This window comes from Podarcis muralis, chromosome 13, assembly GCF_964188315.1.
Source record: "Podarcis muralis chromosome 13, rPodMur119.hap1.1, whole genome shotgun sequence".
NCBI classification, from domain to species: domain Eukaryota; kingdom Metazoa; phylum Chordata; class Lepidosauria; order Squamata; family Lacertidae; genus Podarcis; species Podarcis muralis.
The window spans coordinates 6,075,561-6,097,473 of NC_135667.1; the positions used below are offsets into that span (position 1 = coordinate 6,075,561).

A 21,913-nucleotide genomic window follows, 5' to 3' on the forward strand; every position below is an offset into this window, starting at 1 on the left:
GCCTGACAGTTGACTTTCTATTTCTAATAATAAATGATTTTATTATGGTACTCTTATTATTTAGACACATCTTTGTACACAAGAGAGACTTCAGTGCCAGAACTCGCCTCTGAAGTCAAATCCACACCCACACACTGGAAATCCTGCGAACTGCAGTCCACCCCTCGCAGAGCTACAATTCCCAGCACCCTTAACAAACTACACTTCCCAAAATTATTTTTTGGGAAGGGTGGAGATGCGTTGTAGATCCATGATAGACTTGGGGGTTTTTTAAATGTTGTTTTAATTCTATTTGCGTTTGTGGCTTTTTTAAAAAAGCAACAACATGTTTTTAACTCGTTGAGTTTTTCTCTGCACGGTTTTAACTTCCTGGAGCAGCCTTTCTCAACCTGTGGGTCCCCAGATGTTGTTGAACTACAACTCCCATCACCCCCAGCTAGCAAGGCCGGAGCTCAGGGATGATGGGAGTTGTAGTCCAACAACATCTGGGGACCCACAGGTTGAGAACCGCTGGTGGAGGAAAGGCAGGATGCAAAATATGGATGAGGGCCGTGCGCGCATTTCTGGGGAAGCCTTGTACCCGCCACAAACACACCCCTTTCTCCTTGCAGACCCAGAGCAGGGGCAGCCAGTTCATCCCCTCCTGCTTGCCTCCCCCTTGACTCACCCTGGTGGGCACCGTGCCAGCTCCCCACATGCCCAGAGCAGAGGACGCTTCCCTCTTCCCCCGTGGTGCAAGAGGTGCCTTTCCCTCCCCGGATATTTCTCATAGTTGTGACACCCAACCCAGGCGGCTCCACCCCGCGCTCCTGACAGAAGACAGGCGCTGGCAGAGCCCTCTCCACTTCAGAGAGCTCCGGGGAGAGGCAGAGGCCAGACGGGAGCGGGTCGACCTCGGCTGCTGAGCGCCAGGTGGGTGCCAGTCCGGGTGCGCCCTCGGTGCCAAGGGGAGAGCGCGCCCTGGCCATGCGCAAAGGGGCGCCCAGGGGACCGCGGGTGGGCGCAAAGGATGGCTTCGCCGAGAGTTTGGAAGGAGGGCGCGCCAGGGGGCACGGGAAGGGTGTGGGTGCCAGGGGGCACGGATGGAGCCCCAGGGGTGATGGACCCTCTGGAGGGGCGTCCAGGGATCAGTGGAGGGAAGAGGGACTTTGTTGCGCATGCTGTGGGGGGGGGGGGGGTTGGGGGGGTGGCGAGAGTGCCGGTGTGGGTGTTGGTGCCAGGAGTGGTTGGGCTGTGGGGGTGCTTGGTCCGCGTCGCGGGGAGTTCCGCAGGTCAGTAGGGCGAAAGAGAGACCTAAAGTGTGCCTGCGCGTTTTAAAAACTCCGGAGAAGTTGGGATAGGTCTCTAGATCTTAAGCATTCATTTGAAAGATGTGGGGTTTTTTTTAAGGGGGGAGAGATGGCCTGGAAGATCAGTGATGGGGTGAACGGGGGGGGTCTAGTCGGGACAGGAGAGGACAGGGCAGTCACAGGTGCGAACGGAGAAATCTGCGGGTGGAGAAGGTTTTGGGGGGAGCTGAAGAAGAGTTGGAGAAAATGCCTGGAAAGAGACGGGCGTTTTTGGTAAGGCAGGTGGGGCGCGCGCATGGAAGACGGTTCAAGAGGGTCTCATGTCGGGGTGGGGGGCAGAATTAATGTCCGGGAGGTGTGGGTGCTGGAGAGTCGAGCAGTGAAAACATTTTGAGGGTTTGGAAGAGGTGACTTTCCCAGTGATGCAATGCTGGGGAGTTTTTTTGGGGGGTGGGGAGGAACTGGGATGGGGTCCAAATGTGTTAGATGACCAGCTCAGATCAGGACTTTTGGGACAGAGGTCTCTGGTCCCACTCAGCAGAATGGGCAGTGGGTCGCACCCCAAACAAGCGCAATACTGTAATTTGCATTCCTCTCTAATGAGGGACACCCCATAAGCCCATTAAGTTTAGAATCCAATCTTATCCAACCGCCCCACTGAGAGGAATTCCCCCCCTCCTTGTTATCCAGTAAGTTGGTTTTGAAAACAGGTGGGCGCCCATTTCAATAGGGAAGGGGGCTTTGAGCCAGAGTTGGGATTTGGGGAGGGGTCTCGAGGGCAGATCAAGGGCTCAGCTTTTTCTAAGATGCTGCCGGCCCGTGTGGACAACACAGGGCAGGATAGAGCGAGAATCTGACTCGATCTTAAGGACTTCCATCCCAGTTGAATGATGTCAGTTCTGGTTTGGTGGCCGTGATTCCCCGGTGAGGATTTGCAAGTTGTTAGAGACGGGTGAGCCTTGTTTGGGAGGGCGCCTCCCTCTTGATGGGTGCTAGGAAAAGGGCAGGGCAGCGGTGCCAAGGGGCAGAGGGTGCCAGGCGATGCAGATGAGCTGCGGGTGTTGGTGCGGCGAAGGAAATGAATGAGCTGCTAATCTCGGCTGGAGGAATTTGAGACAGAGGAGACATTGGGAAGCTGAGGGCTTTGAAGGTTGAAAACAGGGCTCCCCCCTCACCTCTCTCTCTCTTTTAAATAGATATTTCTTTCTGGTCCTGTAAGTCAGGGCAGGGCGGGTAAGGGGACACCGTCGCATTTTGCAAAGATTCCACAACGACAGCCCTGCAAGGCGAGTTTGGCCAAAATGGAGAGGGACTTGCCCACGGCATTTGGGGATTATTCCACGACTGAACAGGGGATTTCCTTTACAGGGGCCCTATAGAGGGAAGCTTTTAAATGTGTGGTGTTTTATTGTGTTTATGTTTCTATATCTATATCCCACCCTGTGGAACGCCCTCCCACCAGATGTCAAAGAGAACAACAACTGCCAGACTTTTAGAAGACATCTGGAGGCAGCCCTGTTTAGGGAAGCTTTTAATGTTTGATGCGTTACTGTATTTTAATATTTTGTTGGAAGCTGCCCAGAGTGGCTGGGGAAACCCAGCCAGATAGGCGGGGTATAAATAAATAAATATATTATTATTATTATTATTATTATTATTATTATTATTATTATTATTATTTTATCTGTTGGAAGCCGCTGCAGTGGCTGGGGCAACCCAATCAGATGGGTGAGGTATGATGATGATGATAATTATAATTTTTACTCTGCCCTGTTCTGGAGTGCGGCCCGAAAACAGGCAAAGGGGTGTTTTTGGTAATTTTGGGTATTGTTTATAATGGGATACTTCAAGAAGAGGGGTTTTTGGAACTGGATTTGCAACGGAGGCTGTTTGGAGAGATTCGGAGGCAGCAACATCCCAGAAACCAGGGCCGAATCATTCAGAAGGTCCTAGGAATAATAATAATAATATTATTATTATTATTATTATTATTATAACACTCTGGGCGGCTTCCAACAAAGTATTAAAATACAGTAGTCTGTTAAACGTTAAAAGCTTCCCTAAACAGGGCTGCCTTCAGATGTCTTCTAAAAGTCTGGTAGTTGTCCTTCTCTTTGACATCTAGTGGGAGGGCGTTCCACAGGGCAGGTGCCACCACCGAGAAGGCCCTCTGCCTGGTTCCCTGTAGGATGTTGCCCTGTCCTGAGTCAGATCATCGGGATCCACCATTGCCTGCTCGGGGTGGCAGCAGTGGCTCTCCAGAGTTTCAGATCAGGGTCTCTCCCAGCCCTCCAGGGATTAAGCCTAGTGGGACCTTCTGCACGGAAAGACGGGCGCTGCACCCCTGGGACACAGCCCCGTCACCCTGGTTACACGGCAAAGGGAAAGGGAATCCAGCAACAGGAGGGCCTGAGAGCTGATGCAAGCCTTAAGATCTAGAGATCTGGAAGGGGAACAGCTAAAGCAAATACAAATCCACAGCATAAGAACATCAGGAACACCCTGTAGGGTTCTGGTTGCCTCAACTGAAAACAGAGCTGGAAAATGTTCAGAAAAGGCCAACAAAAATTATTAAGGCGGTGGCAGCCAGCTGGCCGCGGAGGGGGGAGGCTGGGCACCCACAACAAAAAAATTGTGGGTGCCCGCCCCCCGGCCCCCCTGGAGTTGACGCCCCTGCCATCTGCCGTGGATGCTTTAGTTTAGATATCTGACTCAGTTGGTGGTGTAGGGGTTTTGGGGGTGCTGAGGAAGAGGACAAGCCGTTTTGGAGGAGGGGGCTCTCAGATAACCCCTGAGTTCTTGGGGTGCAGTATGTTGAGTTTCAGGAAGCTCCTTGCATATTATTATTTTTTAATGGTTCATTGCTGAATAGATGGGGCAGTTTCTAAGCTGCGGTTTCTGGCCTAAAAGCCCTCTCTGTCTGGTGTGATACCCTGCGTCGAAAGAAACGTACCGGTACTCTGTACACGCTCAGAAATGCTCTCTTCTTGGGTGAAGTTGCAGCCCTGTTTCTCTGCCGGGGTTTATTTCTTTATTTCTTCAGCGTGTGTGGATGTGTGGGCTCCTCCAACCGTCAATATTCACGCTTTATACCATATCTTATGCTGTTTTTTTGTAGCATCAATTAAGTTTGTTGTTAGCCGCCCTGAGCTCGGTTTTCTGAACCGAGAAGGGCGGGGTATAAATAAAAAATTATTATTATTATCTATATTATAATATAATATTTAAAAAATAATAAGGCAGCACCCAGACGAAAACGAGATCAGAGCATTTCCTTGGTCGACTTCCACTTTCTGTTCCTCTGTCCTGAGAGAAAAGGAGAGTTATTGGAAGGGGGCCTCAAAGTTTAGTCCAAAAGCAAGAGAACCACTTTGACCGGCATCCCTTCTAGCAGGGCTCCTGTGTGGCAGGCGGAAGTTCAACAGAGGCAGATTTTTTTTTCCCTCCCCAGCTGCACCTGTTGGATTTCTGCCTGTCTGTCCTTGTTCGAAGGCCTTGCGAGAGATGGGAGGGATATGGCAAACGTGGATCGAGGACCCTGGAGTTCTTTACGAACCTCCACCTGCTGTTGGGAAAAGGATTGCAAGCCGGGACTCCTGGGTTCCCAATTTTGGCCCCGGGGCTTGTTTAGCTGTTGCTTCATTACAGCAAATGGCCCAACCAGAAAGTCAGTTTCACCTGCTCCATCCAGCTGAACCGGCAAACCTCACCGTTCGCACACCTTGGCACCCTCATTAGCTGCACGGAGCCCGTCCCCATTGGCTACCTGGCCAGCAGGTGGGTGGGGCACCCTGGGAGATGAGCAACTTTTTCCTGGGAAGGGATATTCCCAAGTCTCCAGTCCTCCCAACGCACACGCAAGTCCCTCGCCTCAGCCGCGCCTCAGCTGCTTCCTGCATTCCAGGCCCTGAGGACGTCCACCTGTTCAGCCACCCGGATGAGAGAGGAAATTAATTCTCCGAATGTCGCCCAGCGCGCAAGAGGGCCCTTGAGCATGGGCAGAGTGCTTTTCTTCCCGTGCAGGGGAAACCCAACCTGCAGCAGCCCTTCTCCCCACCTCTTAAGACTCCTGGGCTTGGTGGGAACATTGGGAAGCTGCCTTATAACTAAACGGATTCATTAAGGGCAGTGCTGCCTGTTCTGGCTGGCAGCAGCACTGCAGGACTGCAGAGAGGGGGAATTGCAGGTGCCCAGCCACTGAGCCAGGGATGCGGGTGGCGCTGTGGGTTAAACCACAGAGCCTAGGACTTGCCGATCAGAAGGTCGGCGGTTCGAATCCCCACGACGGGGTGAGCTCCCGTTGCTCGGTCCCTGCTCCTGCCAACCTAGCAGTTCGAAAGCACACCAGTGCAAGTAGATAAATAGGTACCACTCCGGTGGGAAGGTAAACGGCGTTTCCATGCACTGCTCTGGTTCGCCAGAAGCAGCTTAGTCCTGCTGGCCACATGACCCGGAAGCTGTGCGCCAGCTCCCTCGGCCAATAAAGCGAGATGAGCGCCACAACCCCAGAGTCGGCCACGACTGGACCTAATGGTCAGGGGTCCCTTTACCTTTACCTAGCCACTGGGCCGCAGCCCTTGTTGAAGAAGACAAACACTGGGCTGCTGCTAAACGGACTTCCATCTTGATGCACCCCATAGTTGGAAGGGACCCCTAGGTTCATCTAGTCCACCCCCTGCGATGCAGGAATCTCAGCTAAAGCATCCGTGCTTAAAAACCTCCAAGGAAGGGCACAGACACAATTGGGCGCTTGGTTGCCACAACAACTCCCAGGTGCTTGAAACAGAGTCTAGCCCAGCACCTTAGGGAGTCTCTGAATTAATATCTTGCGAAATGCGTCTTTGGAGATAAGGATGTTAATATTTCTTCCCTGCCGACGTTCATCAAGGCTGCCACAAAATGTTTGTTAGCTCTCAGGTTGGCATAGGAAACCTTCGGCCAAGGACTCTGCGGTGTCACCCAAAGTGGCCTGGGCAGGATGTGTGCAAGGCAGAGGTATTTCAAGCATGCTAACTGGTGGTCATGGGAACAAGCTCTTAAAGATAGCGGCGTTCCCAGCCGGCTGAGTGGAGGTTTAGAGAAAAAGGGACGGGAGGGAATGAGAGAGGTGCGTAAAAATCACGGCGGAGAACGGAGAAAAGCTGTTCTCCCACAACGCCGAAACTCGAAGACATCCAGCAAAGCTGAATGTTGGGATCATCGGGCCTCACAAAGCAAAGTCTTTCTTCGCCCGGAGAGCAGTTTAGCTGCGGAACTCACTGCCACTTGACGCAGTGATGGCCACTCACTCGGATGGGCTTGAAAAGAGGATTGGCCAGAGAGAGAGAGAGAGAGAGAGAGAGAGAGAGAGAGAGAGAGAGCGCACTCAGGAATGGGGATCTGGCTGGCTGCTGCGAGGACAGAATGCTGGATACGTATTTATTTATTTCAGCCAAGAACCAGTTGAGATGCCGGACTCGATGGGCCTTTGGCCTGATCCAGACTCCAGACACTCTCCGTATATTAATTCTGAGCCTTCCCCATCCACTCCCATTGCCCCCAGTTGCGTGAACTGGACGTTCCATGCTGCCTAAGGCGTCATTTGAGAAATATTTGGCCACATCGTATGGAAAATAAGGCTACCGCCCTAGACAGCTATCCCAGATCGGAGGACAAAGGGTTCTGAATACTAGCCGTTGACCACGGAGCAGCAGAAATAACAGGTTATTGCTCTCACCGTCCTGCTGACGGGCTTCCCAGAGGCATCTAGGTGAGCCACTCTTTAGGCCTTTGGCTTGTTCCAGCAGATTGTAAGCTCCTTGGGGCAAGCTACTCTTGCGCTCAGCGAAGCTGATAATAGCCCTATGGAAACAAACAAGGATAAAGATGTAAATTCCTGCGTGTGCTGTCCTTAAAGGACCTAGGGCACCTTCTCCCTTGCTCCCAGGCTCATTGTGCTGGTTTTGAGTGAGGCATCCTTGATCCAGCCTTGCCCCAAATGGTGCAACCTCCAGAGGGACCACAACCCCCATCTTGAGGGCACCAGGTTGGGGGACGCTGTATTTCTCTCAGGAACCTGCCTGTTGATGGAGGTGAGCCCCCAGAAATCCGGTGCTTCCACCTCTGGAAAGCACCGGAAAGGAGCTTCCACCTTTGGAAGTGGGTGGCTCCCAGATGCGGGGCCTTCTTTGTGGTGGCACCCCAGCTATGAGTTCCACTAACACGCGCCTACGAGGGAAAGGTTGGAATGTTTCCTTAGTGCCGTCTCTGTTGCCTTTTGGGCGTCAGGAACAGTCTACGGTGTTTACACTTTCCAAAGCGAGTAAAGCTGTTTGCTTAATCATTATGGATATTGCTTTTTTAACGCCGCTTGAGCAGCAGGTTTTACGATGCCTCATTACGTTAACAGCCAACTGCGGTTTTAATTGTCAACAGGTTTATCATTTTTAGCTTTTCTCTGGGGTTGTGCCAGGTGCCCTGAAGGCAGCACGGAAGAGCAGAAAGGTCTAAAACGAATGAATAAAGTCCATTTCGGGGGGCAGGAATATTCCACCCAGACCCAAGCCTTGACCTTTCCGTGTGTGGATATTTTTCAGAAAAGGATAGACCGTGCAGCGTCAAAAAGCCGTGGCGAAAGGCAGACCCGCACTGGTAGAGCAAGAGACTCTTAACCTCAGGGTCGTGGGTTCGAGTCCAGCAATGGGCAAAATATTCTTGCATTGGAGGGAGCTAGACTAGATGACCCGTGGTGTCCCTTCCAGCTCTACAAATCCATGATCGCTGGGTGCAAAATAATAATAATAATAATGAATTTTATTTATATCCCGCCCTCCTCAGCCGAAGCCGGGCTCAGGGCGGCTAACAACAATAAAATAGTACAACATTCTAAAATCATTTCATTATAAAATTAATTCAACTCAAATTGATGGCAACCATTAGGCTAAAGTTCTGTGAAGATTGCCAAAGGAGGGAGTCAGGCTGTGCCCTGGCCAAAGGCCTGGTGGAACAGCTCTGTCTTGCAGGCCCTGCAGAAAGATGTCAAGTCCCGCAGGGCCCTAGTCTCTTGTGACAGAGCGTTCCACCAGATCGGGGCCACAGCTGAAAAAGCCCTGGCTCTGGTTGAGGCCACCCTGTGGCCAGGGACCTCCAAGATGTTATTATTTGCAGACCGTAAGGGTCCTCTGTGGGGCATACCAGGAGAGGCGGTCCCGTAGGTACGAGGGTCCTAGGCCATATAGGGCTTTAAAGGGGAAAAAACCAGCACCTTAAACCTGATCCTGTACTCCACCGGGAGCCAGTGCAGCTGGTATAGCACAGGTGAATGTGATTTCGCAGTGAGGACCCCGTAAGGAGTCTCGCCGCAGGAGTGGGTTTGTAAAAACAGCACTCGTTGCAGGATCAGCTTGCGACAATAAAAAGCAAGGCGTGTGTTGCGCAGGTGGCATCTCCACGAAAGGCTCGCAAAAGAAACCTTGTCCGAAACCGTAAAGAGCTGCTACCAGTCTGTGTAGACAGCACAGGACAGGGTGGATCAATGGCCCGACTTATCTAAGCATAGCGTGCTCGGACAGGCAGCAGCACCCCAAGCCCTCAGGCAGAGGCCTGTCACCACCCCTGGCTATCTGGTCCTCTGGATGTTGACCCACCCAACTCAGAACTGTTCGTGTTGTTCCTGTGAGGTTTATCGCCCACCTTTCCCCCTAAGCTATTATTCTTGGGAGCAGTATTTCAGACAGGCCCTTCCTGGAGATAACGGGGATTTCAACAGGGACCTTTCGCCCTTCCACTTTGCTGCGGCCTCTTCCCAAAGTCCTGTTTTCGACAGGCAGGGAAATACCCAAGGCTTCGAATGGAGCCAATTCCAGCTTTACGAAAGCGTTTCTGAATTGTTCTCTCTCTTTCGCCATCCCGGCTGGGCGAAAGGCCCTTCTGCCTCCTCTTCCCAACTCCTGACGTCCCTCCCTTCCTGCTTTGAAACATCTGTCCACATCTGGAGTGATGTCAGCTAGAGCAGAGGGCAGGCGGGCAGAGGTCGCCTGGTATGTTCTCGGGCGCCTGCCCAGCCCTATTTTTGACCCTCGGATTTCCACATCCAGAGATGGGAGCCCTCGTGTCCAAAGTCACCGGACAGCACCGCTGAGTCAGGAAATATTTGCACGCGGAAAGGGGAAGGGAGCCTGGAAAACAAAACAAAAACCCGAGGGATTAAGAGGTTGGGCACTGGATTTCAAGGAGGGAAATTCCAGGGTGTCTGGCTTTCTTTGGGGGCGGGGGGTCCGGGTCATCACAGCCAAGATTTCGGGTTTCCCCCTGGACACATTCTTGGAAATGAGGTGGAAGAAGGAGAGAGGGTCATAGCTCAGTGACTGAGCACCTTCAAAGCCGCTTGCTCCCTCCAAAGAATTCTGGAAACCGTGGTTTGCTGGGAACTGTAGCGCTGTGGCAGATAAACTACAGTTCCCAAGCTTCTTTGGAGGGGCGTTGCCTGCTTTAAATGTACACTGTGTCCACATCCTGTGAGCATTATAGCCAGGGCCCGTGGGATTCATAAAGCCAGGATCCTGCCATCTCCAACCTGGTGCTCTCCAGATATTTTAGTCCAGGGGTCCGCAACCCAAGGCCCATGGGCCACAAGCAGCCCACGGGGGTCATTTTACCGGCTCACGAGCCGCCCCCAAACTGAGCTGCCCGCTTGGCGAGTCCCCACGCGCTGCACAGATGCCAGAATCCGGTCCACGGAGGGGGCTCCGTGGCAGTGAACTGGCCCAGGCATGGTAAGCCTTGCCGACCCCTGTTTTAGTCTATAGCAGAGGTCAGCAAACTTTTTCAGCAGGGGGCCGGTCCACTGTCCCTCAGACCTTGTGGGGGGCTGGACTATATTTTGGGAAGGGAAAAAATGAACCAATTCCTTTGCCCCACAGATAACCCAGAGATGCATTTTAAATAAAAGCACATTGTCTACTCATGTAAAAACACCAGGCAGGCCCTACAAATAACCCAGAGATGCATTTTAAATAAAAGCACATCTTCTACTCATGTAAGAACACGCTGATTCCCCGACCGTCCACGGGCCGGATTGAGAAGGCAATTGGGCCGGATCCGGCCCCCGGGCCTTCGTTTGCCTACCCATGATCTATAGCAACCCCAGGCAGCATGGCCACAAGGGCTGTCCGGGGACTGGTCTCGGTCAAAAGAGAACGTCTGTCCTTCCGGTATCCTCATCCCAGAATGTTTAAGATGGCCTTGCCTAGCCTAGTCCCCATCCAGATGTTTCCAACTGCATCCCTGCTGGCTGGAGCTGATGGAAGTTGCAGTTGAGAACATCTGGGGAAGCGCCCGGTTGCCAAAAAACAGGTTGAGATCGAACAGGGAGACCGTGGTCTTGGATTCCAGAATCCTCTGGGACGGGAACTGTTGTTGTTTTTTGCAGATTAGAATGAGGCCAGAGATGGTTTAGAGGGCCGCCAATTTTGCCAATCCAGTGCTTTGCACTACAACTCCCATCAGCAACCCTCCGGGGAAAAAAACCGGGAGGGCACCAGGTTGGCAAACGTTGTGCTTGAACCAGCGGATCTCCAGTGTCAATAGACTCTGGGGCCACAGACACACCATATATTTAGAGCACCGTGACACCGCTTTAAACAGTCATGGCTTCCCTCAAAGAATTATGGGAGCTGGCGCCGAGAGTTGTCAGGAGACCCCCTCGCAAAACTACAATTCCCAGTGCTCCCTGTGAAGAGGAATTTTTAAAATAATTATATTTTATTCTTTTTTTGCCATATGGAATACGTTTAAAATTATATTCCAGTTCAACCAAACTAGTCACTTCCCACTCACCCAACATCGATTTTCATAACCCAAATTACATACGATTGTATTTTAAGGTTCTAATTTCCTCCTCTCCAGCGTGTTTCTTAATATCGTCTGCTATTTTCTTGCACTTCAAACCCAGTTGTGGCCTTCACGCACGGGAATTAACTTTTAATATAGACTAGGAAAGGTTCCCAGTCTTCTTTGAAAGACTTCAAATTTGTATATTCTTTCAGTGCCGTCAGTTTTGTCATCTCCCGTGAAGAGGGGTTGATTGTTTGTCCACTCTGGGAATTGTAGTTTGGGGTGTGAAGGGCGCTTTTAAATGTATGGCCTGACTGTGGCCTGGCTTTCACCAGCCAGTGGTCAGTGGTCAAGGATGACAGTCGGAGACAGGGTGGATTTGATTTAAATCACAATTTAAATCACTAGTCAGTAAGACTTGATTTAAATCATTTTTTTTTACAGAAAGACTCATTCTTGCTGGTATCATCTTAATATTTACAACCAGGTGAAGGTTTCATTTTCGGAATAATAAATTTTCAGAGTAGTATTTACAGTTATCTCAAAAATTACAGATTTGGTTATACTCTTACGAATGCATAGACCGATCATTATGAAATTATTGTGAGGTTTGATAAATTAACTGTTTATAGTTGAACAACTTTTCTGCTGCACCTTATTGGAAGGAGAAAAATAATAATTTCCTTAATAACAGTTTAAACAATTTATTTAACTAAAACAATAACATTATAGCATATGTGTTCATGTTTGTTAACTGATGTGGTTAAACAATTTTTTTAAAAAGAAACAACCTTAAGTTTTAGCAAACATGAAAAACTTGAAACAAATCCTTATTTCCTGATGAATAACCTTTGGACTATAATGTAACTTAAATAGAAAACTGTCTTTAGAAGAATGGCAGATGATGACAGAATATGCAGAATTGGTGAAGCTGACTGGGAAAATCTGAAACCAGAGTGATCAAGATTTCCAAAAAGACTGGAGTAAATTTGTACAATATTTGAAGGATAATTGTAAACATAGAACTACACTAGGTTGAATTAACAAGACTTTTAAATAGATATAATAAAAAGGTAATACTCATTAACATTACATCTATTTAAAATTTGGGATCATTAGAGAATGTGAAATGTAAATTGAAAGAGGCACAAATACTATAGCATAGAAATAAATTATGAAAACCACGAGACAGGAGGGAGGGAAGTCAATTAGCTCATAAGAGCAAGAAATAAAGTTAATAATAAGGTTTATTTAAATACTATAAAATGGAAATTAATATATATATATTATTTTAAAAAATAGAAATATTTTTCCTCCAAAAGCATTTTATTTTTTTAAAAAAACAATTTAAATAAAAAAATCCAATTTGTTAAAAAAAAATAAAAATCTTTGATTTTTAAAATCCACCTGGATTGGAGATCAATCACCGTGCAAGGGAAAGCTGTGAAATAAAGCCAAGAGAGCAGATTGGAACGCAGAGGGGAATATTGCTTTAAAGAAGGGATGGGCCCTTCAAATGACTCTCACCTGGGCAGCATCTTCTAGCCATATAATCCTAGGTTTTCAGAGGCTGGGGAGAACACCCACAGGAAGTGACAAAGGTGGCTTAAAAATGAATGGCAGAGCTGGTGTTTAGCAGCGTCCCAGCCCTGGATAAGAATGTAGAAAGAAGCCGGGCTTGATGATGGAAGAGGCTTTAGAGTGGAGTCATACTCTCACTCAATTTATTTGTGTACCAATCCGTTTCCCTGGCTGCCAGGAGGAAAGCGAGGCTTTGTGGTTTCGGCTGGTGGCAGCCTGGGGTGGTTGCCACCTTTTGCTTCTGGCACGGTTCCTGTGCTCTTGACAGAGGCGTGGCAGTCCCACATTCAACAGGCGGTGTGGCAAATTGGGGGAAACACCCCCTGTTGAATTCTGGAATTCCATGCCTTCCATTCAAGGTATGAGAACCGATTCCCCCCCCCCCCAGGCTGAGCCTTAGAAGTTTGAAAGCCAGGACTTCTGAGTTGTTTAAGCTGGGAGGGAGTCTTTGCAGGTGGAGCAAAGGGGAACTCTGATTCCAAAACTGCAAAAAGACTGCTATGTTTCTTCTGCAGATGGGAGGAAGTTTTATTCTCTGTTAATTAATATTAATTAACGATTTGGTTGACCATCTGATAAGGGACCTCGCCTGTCGAAACGGGAAAAGTTAATTCAATATGTGTGCAGGAACTGATGGATGGATGTTGCGATGTTCTGTAAGGTTTGAAGATAAACTAGAATTAATTGGGGAATATGATGGGGAACCATCTAGGAGGGCGTGCGGGAAGTCAGATTTGGGGGGGGGGGATGCTAAATTTGTTCCGATTTGGAAAAAACGTTAATTTTGTTTCGATTTAATTTGTTTTCATTAGTGACCAATTTGTTAAAAAAAATTGAAAATCAATAAAAAAAGATTTGCCAAGAGAACTCTGATTGCGAGTTTTGGCACCCCTTTCTAGTTTTGGAAGGGAAAATCTGGGGGGAAGCTGTGGGTTTCCCCCCCTGCTGACATGGCGGTTCTGTAGAATAAGTCCTGCCTCTGCCAAGGTGCTATCAGATAGTAAGGAAGACCCACCATCGCTGAAGGAGATACTGGGTTACTGTCCCAGGTACTGTGCCAGCCTCTGAGAGCCAGTGTGGTGTAGTGGTTAAGAGTGGTAGACATGTAATCTGGTGAACTGGGTTTGCTTCCCTGCTCCTCCACATGCAGCTGCTGGGTGACCTTGGGCCAGTCACACTTCTCTGAAGTCTCTCAGCCCCACTCACCTCACAGAGTGTTTGTTGTGGGGGAGGAAGGGAAAGGAGATTGTTAGCCGCTTTGAGACTCCTTCGGGTAGTGATAAAGCGAGATATCAAATCCAAACTCCTCTTCTTCTTCTCCTCTGTCCTGGGGCCTAGTAGTCAGCTACGGATGCGATGACTCTCCAGAATGCCCATTGCATGCTTCCCACACAGTTGCCAGCCTCCCAGCTGGGGAGAAATCGGGTTTTTCTGCTGCTAAAATGCATCTGTGTCTGGAATGAATAAAAAGAGCTGAGTACAGTGGTACCTTGGGTTACAGACGCTTCAGGTTACAGACGCTTCAGGTTACAGACTCCGCTAACCCAGAAATAGTACCTCAGGTTAAGAACTTTGCTTCAGGATGAGAACAGAAATTGTGCTCCGGTGGCGCAGCAGCAGCGGGAGACCCCATTAGCTAAAGTGGTGCTTCAGGTTAAGAACAGTTTCAGGTTAAGAATGGACCTCCGGAACGAATTAAGTACTTAACCTGAGGTACCACTGTAGTAAAAAAGGTAAAGGGACCCCTGACCGTTGGGTCCAGTCGTGGCTGACTCTGGGGTTGCAGCGCTCATCTCGCTTTATTGTCTGAGGGAGCCGGCGTACAGCTTCCGGGTCATGTGGCCAGCATGACTAAGCTGCTTCTGGCGAACCAGAGCAGAGCACGGAAACGCCGTTTACCTTCCCGCCGGAGTGGTATCCATTTATCTGCTTGCACTGGTGTGCTTTTGAACTGCTAGGTGGGCAGGAGCAGGGACCGAGCAACGGGAGCTCACCCCGTCGCGGGATTCGAACCGCCAACCTTCTGATCGGCAAGCCCTAGGCTCTGTGGTTTAACCTACAGCGCCACCCGCATCCTACCAATGTACAGTGGTACCTCGGGTTACATACGCTTCAGGTTACATACACTTCAGGTTACAGACTCCGCTAACCCAGAAATAGTGCTTCAGGTTAAGAACTTTGCTTCAGGATGAGAACAGAAATCGTGCTCCGGCGGCGCGGCAGCAGCGGGAGGCCCCATTAGCTAAAGTGGTGCTTCAGGTTAAGAACAGTTTCAGGTTAAGTGCGGACCTCCGGAACGAATTAAGTTCTTAACCCGAGGTACCACTGTAGTACAGACTCGAAATTCTGCCCCCCGGAGCTACAGTGCCCCTAGTGCCGGGAAACGGCGTTGCATTCACTGTTTCTTCTCTTCCTTCTCTGCAGACAAGATGCCGGTGGCAGATACTCGAGGGGACGCCGGTCGATGGACCAATGTTAGTTACCGCGTGCGGCAGCCCAACCAGCCGGAGACTGGGCCGAGGAGGAAGAAGAGGAATTGGTTCCACAAATGCTGCGCCTGCTGCTCAGGCCAGGGGGATGACGACTGGGGTCCCTCGCCCGGGGAGGTCCCAGGAGCACGGCGAGAGCCTGTCATCCGAGGTGAGCTTCTTGGGTGAGGGTGTGCGAGACACTTGCTAGGCGAGAGAGCCGGGGCGAAATCAGAAGGATGTACGGAGTGTGCAGACATGTTTATTTTTTTTTTCATATTAATTTTTCTTAATTTTTCAACAATAATTCAACATACTTTCATATCTTATACCATTTTTTTTTTACTTCCATCAATCACATCTGAAAATTTTCCAATCTATTCACTTAATATACTTTTCTTTTCTTTTTTTTACAAGATTTTTATTCATTTTTCATTTTCATTCCTTACATACATCTCAAATTCTTAACATTTACTATATATTCCTCCCTCCCCTCCAAAACTTCCCCAAACTTACATTTCTGGTTTGTTTCTATTTTCACCCGCTTTGCTATCGTTCAACAGAGAAAGTTATGAATAACATAACATCAAACCTTAAAAACATAAAATTAAAATTAAATACATCATCTTATTTCACTATCTTCCAAACATTTTCTGGTGCTAATAATGTGGATGTTTATTTAAATCCTGCCATCAAGTCTATTGCCTTTCTTTGTTTCTGCAAATATAATGTGAATGGTTCCCAATCTTTTTCAAAGTCTCTGTTGTCTTTTTCTCTTAGTCTTTCTGTCATTTTTGCCAGTTCTGCATAGTTCATCAACTTCTCTTGCCATTGTTCTTTAGTTGGTATTTCTCCAGTCTTCCAATTACATTTCTTACCTCCACTATTACATTTAAACCTCATAACTAATATCTCTATCCTTTCTGTGCTTTGCAACGTTTCATATATTTTTCCTTACAAAACTTCTGGTAGTCCTACTAGCTTAATTTGATGATTACAGTTGCTCTTCAAATAGTTCGTATATTTCTTCCAGTCTTCTGTGAATCTCTGGTCCCGCAGGTTTCGAATACTTCCTGTCATTTTATCTAATTCTGCGTAGTCCATTAATTTTGTCTGCCATTCTTCTTTCGTCGGGATTTCTTCTTGTTTCCGTTTCTGGGCTAACAATACTCTTGCCGCTGTTGTTGCATATAAAAACAATTTAACATCTTGCCTATTAATATCTGAGTGTGCAGACGTGTTTAAATCTTGTTCATCATCATCCCTTTTAATTTGTATGCCGTCTTTCTATCTTACAATACCCAAAGCGGTTTCCAAGCTGAAGAAACAAAGAATGTCCACCTTATAACAATCTAACTCAAGACAAAAATGTGATAATGAAATGTAACTTTAAAATAAGCAACCTACATCAAATAAATTAGCGTTCAACAATCATTAGAATAGCATAGAATAATAATATTAGCATATAAAAATTAAACCGAAATCCACTCTTAACAGTTACAACAAATAATTTCTAAACTACAATCATCAATAAGACAACGGCAAGCCACAGAGCATAAAATAATACAATCCAAATTGAGAAGCAGGGACTGGAGGGTGGGGCAAGGCAGGTGGGAAAAGGCCTTGCCTGATGAAGTCTCTCCCCTCCCCTTCTGCACTCTGGTGCAGCTGCACAGATTTTGGGCTTCTCTCGAACTTTTGAAATGGGAATTTGTAGGAAGGTGTTGATTTTGAAATTCAGCTTTGAGAGAGAGGCTTTAAAACACACGTGCTTACAAAAATAGAAGTTCATCTGGCTAAATCAGCCTTTACCAGCCCAGTGCCATCCAGGTGTATTGGACTACAACTCCCATGATGGGAGTTATAGCCCAGAACATCTGGACGGCGCCATCATGGGAGGTGCAGCACAGAACATCTGGACGGCGCCATCATGGGAGTTGTCGCCCAGAACATCTGGACGGCACCTTCATGGGAGTTGCAGCCCAGAACATCTGGACAGTGCCATCATGGGAGTTGCAGCCCAGAACATCTGGGTGGCTCTCTCTTCCCCAAATGGAGAAATCCGCTGGCGATCCTTCGGCAGAGTTGTACGCAATGCATCGGAATAAATTCTGTACCCTTCGATGGGTTTCTGCTGTACTCCTTCCATATGTTTTCAGGGCCTCCCTGTTTCCAACGGAGGAGTCTTGCCAGGCGAGATGTTGACATTGGTCAACGGTGTGATGCGGCAGCAGAAAAAGCTAACACAATTCTATGCTGCACCAGATCAGGGAAGTCATAGACCTGTTCTGTTCTGCCCTGGCCGGACCCCACCTGGAATATTGTGTCTGGTTCTGGGCGCCACAATTTAAGAAAGATATTGAGAAGCTGGAATTTCAGTTCCTTCCAGCTGACTCAATTTCACTGGCAGAGGTGGGGTGGACATCTGTCAGGGATTCTGTCTTCTTAATAAATGTAGTCTTTTTGATTTCCAATATATAAATTACAAAAGAGAGAGAAAGCTACAGAAACAAAACCCCAACTCTCTCCACTCCAGGACGGATCAATCTGTTATTGTTATTTTTAAATTTTTATTTATTTGGTTTTTCAACTTAAAATTTTACAGAGATATATCAAACGTAAATCATAAACACAAGATTCCAAGAAATCTCCTTCCATCCTCCCCTTTGTGGGTCCTATTATTAATCATTTCCTCCCACATCTTTTATGATCATCCGAACCCTTTACCTCTTCCGTTATGTCCAGAATTCAACTTTAAACTACAAGTGATATCCTACTAACAATTGTAACCATTCATCTAGTTAAGTTTGCCCAAGTCCAATCTGTGATTTCGGTAGCTGCCATTCTTTAGCATTGCCAGTAAAGTGTTTCACAAAAGGCTGCTGTGTTTCAACAAAATCGCCCGCATTATTTGTATTATTTGATGCGTGTATTCTCTTGGTTAATGTTAGCAGTACCAGATTTATGTATAAGCTAAACAGGCTATAGCTTAGGTCCTCACTCTCTTGGGGGGGGGCCCAAAAAAATTAAAGGAAAAAAAAAACCCTGGGTGTACATTTCCAAAATATAAGATATAAAACAAATAAAACAGGCGTAGGCAAACTCGGCCCTCCAGATGTTTTGGGACTACAATTCCCATCATCCCTGACCACAGGTCCTGTTAGCTAGGGATGATAGGAGTTGTAGTCCCAAAATATCTGGAGGGCCGAGTTTGCCTATGCCTGAAATAAAAACTACATGCAGCAACCGTGTTTTGTGTTGTGTAGGCTCCTATGATGTAAGTCATGGGACCCTCCTGCTCGCCTGCTCCCTAAAATATCACTGGTTTGCTCCTTTCTATGTATAGGGTGCCTCCATTCTGCATGGACTGGTTGCAGGGGAACATGGGCAAATGGCTTGAGATACCTATGAGGTCCATCAATTACCATATAGCATATATTCAACCCAAAAAACAGCGACAATTTGTTGTTGACAAAGCACAGCTGGACATATAAAGGGCCCCATTACCTTCCATAGCTTAGGGTCTCATCAAACCTAAATCCGGCCCTGAATGTCAAGGGGTTTTTTAGGCGGAGATTTCTGCATTGCAGGAGGTTGGACTAAACGAGCCTTAAGGGTCCCTTCCAACCATACACTGCTGGGATTCTAATAATAATAACAATAACAATTTAATATTTATACCCCGCCCATCTGGCTGGGCTTCCCCAGCCACTCTGGGCGGCTTCCAACAAAATATTAAAATACAGTAATGCATCAAACATTAATAGCTTCCCTAGGTTAAACCACAGAGCCTAGGACTTGCCAATCAGAAGGTTGGCGGTTATGAATCCCCGTGACGGGGTGAGCTCCTATTGCTCGGTCCCAGCTCCTGCCAACCTAGCAGTTCGAAAGCACGTCAAAGTGCAAGTAGATAAATAGGTACCGCTCCAGCGGGAAGGTAAATGGCGTTTCCATGCACTTCCTTGGTTTGCCAGAAGCAGCTTAGTCATGCTGGCCACATGACCCGGAAGCTGTACGCCGGCTCCCTCGGCCAATAAAGCGAGATGAGCGCCGCAACCCCAGAGTTGGTCACGACTGGACCTTATGGTCAGGGGTCCTTTTACCTTTACCTTACAAGTGTCTTAAAAAGCGGGTGGTGCTGTGGTCTAAACCTAGGGCTTGCTGATTGGAAGGTAGGCGGTTCAAATCCCCGCGATGGGGTGAGCTCCCGTTGCTCTGTCCCTGCTCCTGCCAACCTAGCCGTTCAAAAGCACGTCAAAGTGCAAGTAGATAAATAGGTACCGCTCCGGCGGGAAGGTAAACGGCTTTCCATGCACTTCCCTGGTTCGCCAGAAGCAGCTTAGTCATGCTGGCCACATGACCCGGAAGCTGTATGCCGGCTCCCTCGGCCAATAAAACGAGATGAGCGCCGCAACCCCAGAGTCGGCCACGACTGGACCTTATGGTCAGGGGTCCCTTTACCTTTACCTAAACAGGGCTGCCTTCAGATGTCTTCTAAAAGTCTGGCAGTTGTTGTTCTCTTTGACATCTTTTCCTTCCTCCCTTGAGCAGAGGGCATGCTGGTGGTCAGCGGCGTGGACTTGATGAGCGGCCGATCCAGTAGCAACCGCCGGGCCCACCACACGAATGAGTTTGAGTACGAGAATCTCATCCTCCGCCGCGGCCAGCCCTTCGACATGAAGCTCCAGTTCCGCCAGCCGTACGACCCCGAGGAGCACCGCATCTGCCTCGAGTTCCTTATCGGTGAGCGTGCCAAGAGATGGCGGGATATCCAGCCGTCAGTCGCGGGGGGGGGGGGAGTGGGGCAGGGGCCTTCGCTGCTTTTAAACAGAGCTTCTAGCCCTCGTGACGGAGCTGCTGAGTTTGGAGGAACTAGGCGAGACAGAAGCGGGCCAGAAATAGCCGCCCGATGTTCTTCAGCACACCTCAGTGTTGTTCAAGTAACTCCGCTTTTTCTCCCAGTTGCGGAATCCATTGCCACATTGTACAGCGGTTCCTTGGTTCTGAAACTTAATCTGTTCCGGAAGTCCGTTCCATAGCTGTCAACTTTTCCCTTTTCTTGCGAGGAATCCTATTCGGAATAAGGGAATTTCCCTTAAAAAATGGGAAAAGTTGACAGCTATGGTCTGTTCCAAAACCAAAGCGTTCCAAAACCAAAGCATGCTTTCCCGTAGAAAGTAATGCAAAACGGATTCATCCGTTCCAGACTTTTAAAAGCAACCCCTAAAACAGCAATTTAACATGAATTTTACTATCTAACGAGACCATTGATCCATAAAATGAAAGCAATGAACAATGTGCTGCAGTCACACAACCAATCCACCAGTAGCTGAACTGGGTTGCGCACAGACACAAGAGCAAAACAAAAAAGCCACAAAAACGCAAAATAAATAGCCAGAACAGACAGACCTCAGTAACACTCCAAACGGAAGCTTGGCACTCAAAATGGAGCACGTTCAGCTTCCGAAAAATGTTCGCAAACACTTACTTCCGGGTTTGCAGTGTTTGGGTTCCAAGTTGTTTGAGTACCAAGGCGTTTGAGAACCAAGGGACCACTGTATTATTATGGTCATTATGATTGTCATTCATTGATTCGTCAGCGGCCCCTTCAGCCCGAAGGCACCAGGGCAAGCTGCAAGATGGAAAAAAGTTCGCAAACCGGAGCACTTACTTCCCGGTTTGCAGTGTTTGGGTTCCAAGTTGTCTGAGTACCAAGGGACCACTGTATAGGGTTGATGCCTAGCTTAGGGAAGTTCGAAAATGCACAAGGGATGTGTCTAAATGGACCTCCTCCTTCTTGGGAAGTGAGGATGGGTGAGAGGGCTGTTGTTTTCGTTCCCCGATGATGGGCTTCCCAGAGGCATGTGTCTGAAAGTATAGAGGGGCTGATCTAGCATAAGGTTGCCAGACGTCCCCGTTTTCCAGGGACAGTCCCCGGATTCACAAATCAGTCCCCATACAAAATCTGTTGAAGTTGAAAAGTGTCCCCTGATTCATTGAAAAAAATCTGGTACCCTTAATCTAGCAGGCCTGCCCTGTTGCGTATTTTTTACAGGAGTTTGTACCCCTCTTTGCGCAAATAATATTCCGAGCAGAGAATGTAAGTTTCCCCTGGTGCAAATCACGATGTTTATGTTTTATGCCTAACACAAATAGCCTCAAAAGACTCAGGAGTGGGGTCTCCAGTGTGGGGTTCCAGGCTTGCACCGCGAGGGGGTCACTTTGGTGCTGCTACCTCAGCAAAAACAACGCAGGAGGCAGCAGCTAGGAGTTCTGGGTCTCTGCAGCTGCAGCAGGCGCTATGATTCTCCAATGGTTTGACTCCACCCTTGGAGGTGCACTCCATTGCCTCTCGAGACAGATATCAACGACGACTTCACACAGCCCAGCTTCCTGTGATTCTAAAGTGTGGTGTAGTGGTTAAGAGCGGTAGATTTGTAATCTGGGGAACCGGGTTCGATTCCCCGCTCCTCCACGTGCAGCTGCTGGGTGACCTTGGGCCAGTCACACTTCTCTGAAGTCTCTCAGCCCCACTCGCCTCACAGAGTGTTTGTTGTGGGGGAGGAAGGGAAAGGAGAACGTTAGCCGCTTTGAGACTCCTTAAGGGGAGTGATAAAGCGGGATATCAAATCCAAACTCTTCTTCTTCTTCTTGCAGGGCAGGGAGGGGGTCAAACTCAATGACCCTCTACCGTTCTGTTTTGCTGCGATCCTTCCCAAGGTTCAGAGATGAGCCAAAACGCTCAGCAGGGCTTTGCTCAGC

At 48.4% G+C, this 21,913-nt stretch overlaps 1 protein-coding gene across 1 annotated transcript in view; it reads left to right on the forward strand.

Moving 5' to 3' along the window:
- The first annotated feature begins 721 nt into the window (after window positions 1-721).
- The window catches only part of TGM1 (transglutaminase 1), a 53,585-nt gene continuing 32,393 nt past the window's right edge, over window positions 722-21,913 (forward strand). The window contains exons 1-3 of the mRNA XM_028703552.2: window positions 722-912; window positions 15,108-15,323; window positions 19,703-19,894. Coding sequence (XP_028559385.2) covers window positions 15,113-15,323; window positions 19,703-19,894 — 403 coding nt within the window. The 5' untranslated portion in view covers window positions 722-912; window positions 15,108-15,112. The remainder of the gene's footprint in view (window positions 913-15,107; window positions 15,324-19,702; window positions 19,895-21,913) is intronic.